The 4,546-nt window shown below is 32.6% G+C and overlaps 1 protein-coding gene across 2 annotated transcripts in view; it reads left to right on the forward strand.

Moving 5' to 3' along the window:
• The window catches only part of LOC106459896 (excitatory amino acid transporter-like), a 75,835-nt gene extending 71,797 nt beyond the window's left edge, over positions 1 to 4,038 (forward strand). For both annotated transcript variants that reach the window (XM_013919568.2, XM_022386474.1), the window contains one exon: positions 297 to 4,038. In XM_013919568.2, the coding sequence (XP_013775022.1) occupies positions 297 to 567 (271 nt within the window). In that variant the 3' untranslated portion in view covers positions 568 to 4,038. The remainder of the gene's footprint in view (positions 1 to 296) is intronic.
• Positions 4,039 to 4,546: the final 508 nt, after the last annotated feature.

A 4,546-nucleotide genomic window follows, 5' to 3' on the forward strand; every position in this document is an offset into this window, starting at 1 on the left:
TGCCACTGGGGGACTTTTTCTTCAATACTGTTTGCTGTAAAATTTTCTGCAACATGATATCAATTGGTTTACTCGTATTTCTTGTGGTATTTAATTGATAAAAGTAACATAGCATTTAAACCACAATTATTTACTATTGCAAATGTAAACTTTGCAATAATAAATAATAGTGTTTTAAATGGTTTATTACTTTTACTAATACGATAATATTTATTACGGGTAAGGCATACTTTAAAGTATACTTAAGTACAAAAAATAATCGCGGCTTATTTCTAACTGATATTTTTCTTGTCTAGTGATCGAATTCGAACCTCAATCAACGTTCTGGGCGATGCTTTTGGTGCAGGAATTGTCGACCATTTATGTAGGGGAGAGCTGGAGAAAATTGACGCTGAGCATGCTCGATTGGAGATGGAAATGGCTGAGACAGGTCACTTGCGAAAACCCTCGCTGGCTGCTAGAGGAAGCCTGAGCAGTCACCCTCACGTCGATAAGGCCAACAGCACAAAACACAAGGTTGGAGGCAGCACTAGCGCATATGACGAAAACAGCGAGACTCAGATTTAAAACGGAAATATGTAATTTTATTTCGTCTGACATTCAAATTGCTATACTCCGAACTGGTAGCAGTGAGCTGGATATTTCAATATTTAAGGGCGAACGTCTAGTTATGTGTAAGAAAGTGTTAGTTTGAAAAAATCTTGAAAAAAAAACACACTCTTCTTCTTCTATTATCTCTCGTATTTTTGCGATTTAAACTATGATAAGATTCTCTAGCTTGTCCCAAAATTTTGTAGTTAAACTCCTAACTAAATTTAGATTAAAATATCCACTATATAAAGTATATTTTAAGCTTGTCTTGAAAGTTATTGGCATTTCTCAGTGTGATCTGTTTATGAATAAAAGTCAATAGAATTTTTTTGCTTCAAACAATAAATACAAACTAAATATTAAGCCAATATGTACGTTTATTTAACATGTGATTTGGTGTTCTGTATAAAAGGTGTTAATTCTTCACCGTAAAACCTATTAATCTAATAAATTACTTGGGGAAAACAACGCTTATCTTACAACTTTTCTCATTTCTGTTTCGAAGTAATTACGAGTTGTTCTCTCTCTCTCTACATTGTCACTAATAAAAATCTAAACTAGTAATTATTTCATGTACAGTACTTTAAGGTTGATTCAGGGCAAGCAGCTATCGAATGCGCGATTAATATTAACTGAAACGGGTTTAAAGCTATTGGTTGGAATGAAATTAAGATTTCTCGTAAACAGATGACAACGGAACTTTATATGGAGTCCCGATTTTTCTGGGTAGTCGTGGTTACTAGCGTAGTAACACGTGTATTACGTGTCTTCTTGGTGATTTGATTTTTTCCCTAAAATATGGGCGCCAATATGTTCAAAGTAGAATGTCGTGTTTAGTATCTAAATGGCCACTTGTTTTTGTGCGTGTTGTAGTTATTATGTGTAGAAAGAGTTAAAATGTGCCTGGCATAAAAACTTTTCATATAATATTCATTCACAAATTAGAATTAGCATGTTCAATGTAACGAGTCTGCCTTGTATTTTCTATTTCAATCAACACATATTTGCCAGGTACTATGGCACTGAAAGGTGAACCTGCATCTTTTAATTTATAAACGTAAACATAACCTTTTGGTAAGCCTTCTTCCAGTCTCGCGCCACCCTTTGGTTAAAATCAACACTATTAGATGAATTGTTAACATAAGTAGATATTTTCGCAATGTATTTCAACAAAGCTAGTTTAGAAGAACGTTTAAACACATCAGAAGTTATTCATTTTCAGTTTACTAAGATTTCATTGAAAAAGGATATATTTTATTTGTCTAACGAGCACATATTGTAGTATCAGTGGTAAGATTGGAACATGCAATGTAACAAATGTCTTTATATGTGGACGTCACAGCTGCATCCCTTTTTCAGGAATAGGTACTGCATATCAGATACATAGTTTATTTTAACGTAATATTTTGAAACCTTATGAAGAGATCGTATTAGTTCTAAACACAGTTTGTGTCCAGTTGCGTCAATTTTAAATACCCTACTTATGTTAGATGCACTATAAAAAATCAAGGTTATAGGAGATTTAACTGCATGTTTAATGAGAAAACACGTATTTGCATATAGCTATGGATAACAAATATCTCCAATCGGCAATACAATCAAATACAGCTTCAATTTTTAAATATGTTGTCTAGATTGCACATTTCGCTGAACTTCTCACAGGTTATAACAATGCATTTTTCTAGATTAATGCACAAGGAAATTAAAAGTTTGTGTTTAATGCAAATTCACCTTTGTGCAAAAGAAAATATTATTCAAATAACCAAATTTGTACACAATATAACTAGTAGCAAGTATATCCACCCTTTTCCTTCAAAACCATTCAAAATATTTTTGTTATAAACTCCTGTGAAATGATGTTCCACGCTTTTTCCAAGGCCTTCCAAAGATCATCTAATTTGCAGTAATTCTTTTTGAATTTTTCTTTATCCAGATAGTCCTCTACAGCTTCAATGATATTGAGATCTGGACTGTGAGGGAGACCATTCCGTGGGGCTGTGAGGGTGACCATTCCATTTGTTGAAGGACTCCAGCTTCTTCTTTCTTTTGCAACCAAATTTCAATTAATCCAGCCGAGTGCTTTGGATCATTATCTTGCTTTAAGATGAAATTGGCATAACTGGGGATAGCATAGTGGATTAAAATTTGTTTACACCTTGCTGCAGTCAATGCAAAATCAATTTCAGCAATTTTCCAACATTACTTGAGGATATGCGCCCCCCAAACTTGAATTGAACCCCAATCATGCCTAATTGTTGGTTTCAAGCAAGGTTCTGTATAAGTTTCAGTTGTTCGTCGTCTCACATACTGTCTGTAATTAGATCCAAGTATCTGAAACTTTGACTCATCTGTCCAAAGCACCTTTGACCATTGTTACACAGTAAGATTTCTGTGTTTTTGTGCATATTTTAGCTTTTAATCTTGTTCCACTTTCTTAACAGAGGTTTTCTTACTACAATACATCCTTTAAGTCCTAATTTCAAAAGTGACCTTCATACTATTGATGGATGGACGACGACATCTGAGCCATTTGCCAGTTCTGTTGTCAATTCTATGATAGCTTGTCTTTCTATTTTATTTCTTAAAGATATTATATTCAAGTATTGCTCATCCTTGTCAGACATTTTTAGGGTCTTCCAGTCCTGGATTTGTCAGTTACAGAAAATGTTTCTCTGTACTTTTTTATTATGCTTTAGAGACCACACCTTGGAAAGCTATTTCACTCAATTTTATTTCTTCTTTATGCAGAAACACAATTCTTTGGTGATAATCTACTGAAATTTTAACCATTTTATTTTAAGTTAACAGTTAACTCTGATATATTTATATTTTGCAGTACAAAAAATAGCCATTCTTTATGGATGTGTAGAGAGGAACAGATGATGTTAGTGACAAGAGACACCTGACAATGACATCCATTAGTTTTAATTGGTAAATGTGATGGTTTAGCTACTACAACACTTCATATTGGCTGCTCATGTATAGTTTACTTTGAGTTGTTTCGATCACAAGGTTTTAAAGATTCTGATAAATGTGAATTAAAGATTGTTAAATGACAAGCTTAGTTTCTTCTCGCCTAAACTAAGCTATATTGATAACAAAGTTGTTTTAATAGTAGAAAACACTCGTGGAAACTTTGAGTGAATTGTTGGATGCTCATAACAAACATAAATTGTAACTACTGAATGTGTCTAAGGCGTTTGCACACCTGTCTAATCGCTTTGCATACTTTACTTTTGAGACTTCTTCCAAAGTTGGATACCTTCTTATTGTCTTACATCTAATATTCCATGATAAAGATTGCTAATGTTATAACTTTTCTTTCTTACACATCTGAGTTACATGAAGGCGGTTTTAGGTATAAGAAACTCGAAATTTATTCTTAAAAATAACGAAAAAGTAAGTTTTCATATGGTTAGCAAGAAACTAAATGGGACTAAGGCAATTTTGTAAACCACATATTCAACTAATATACATTAAGGATACATGTTATTGTATTTCAATCTCATATTTTTGTATCATTAATTAAGTTTAAATTTGGGGCTTATTAGATCTTCCCATTATTTTTGCCTCGGCTTTCTTTCTCTTAGAAAAAACCCTTTGCTATTATTGGTATAAATATGTAATAAGAAAGAATGATATATTTTCAAAGAGGTCTTTCCTTTATGTTGAAAGTAAATAATTTGTTCAAGAAATCGGAGTAAGACTTTCAAAAGGATACGTTAAATTGAAACATATAAATACAAATATTTTAAAAAATGTTGGTAGGCAGCTAACTCTTTTACCGAAAATATTGGTCTTTTAAGTTTGTCATTCATTTACAGATAAATTTCAATTTGTATACGTTGTATTTGTTTCTTTTCAAAGAAGTTTACGCTTATCGTGTTTCTTTTTATTTGCAGTTATTTATAATTATTCGTCACAAAGGCCTAGCTGTTGAATTCACACTTTACGA

Source organism: Limulus polyphemus, unplaced genomic scaffold (genome assembly GCF_000517525.1).
Source record: "Limulus polyphemus unplaced genomic scaffold, Limulus_polyphemus-2.1.2 Scaffold677, whole genome shotgun sequence".
In the NCBI taxonomy this organism is placed as follows: Eukaryota; Metazoa; Arthropoda; class Merostomata; order Xiphosura; family Limulidae; genus Limulus; species Limulus polyphemus.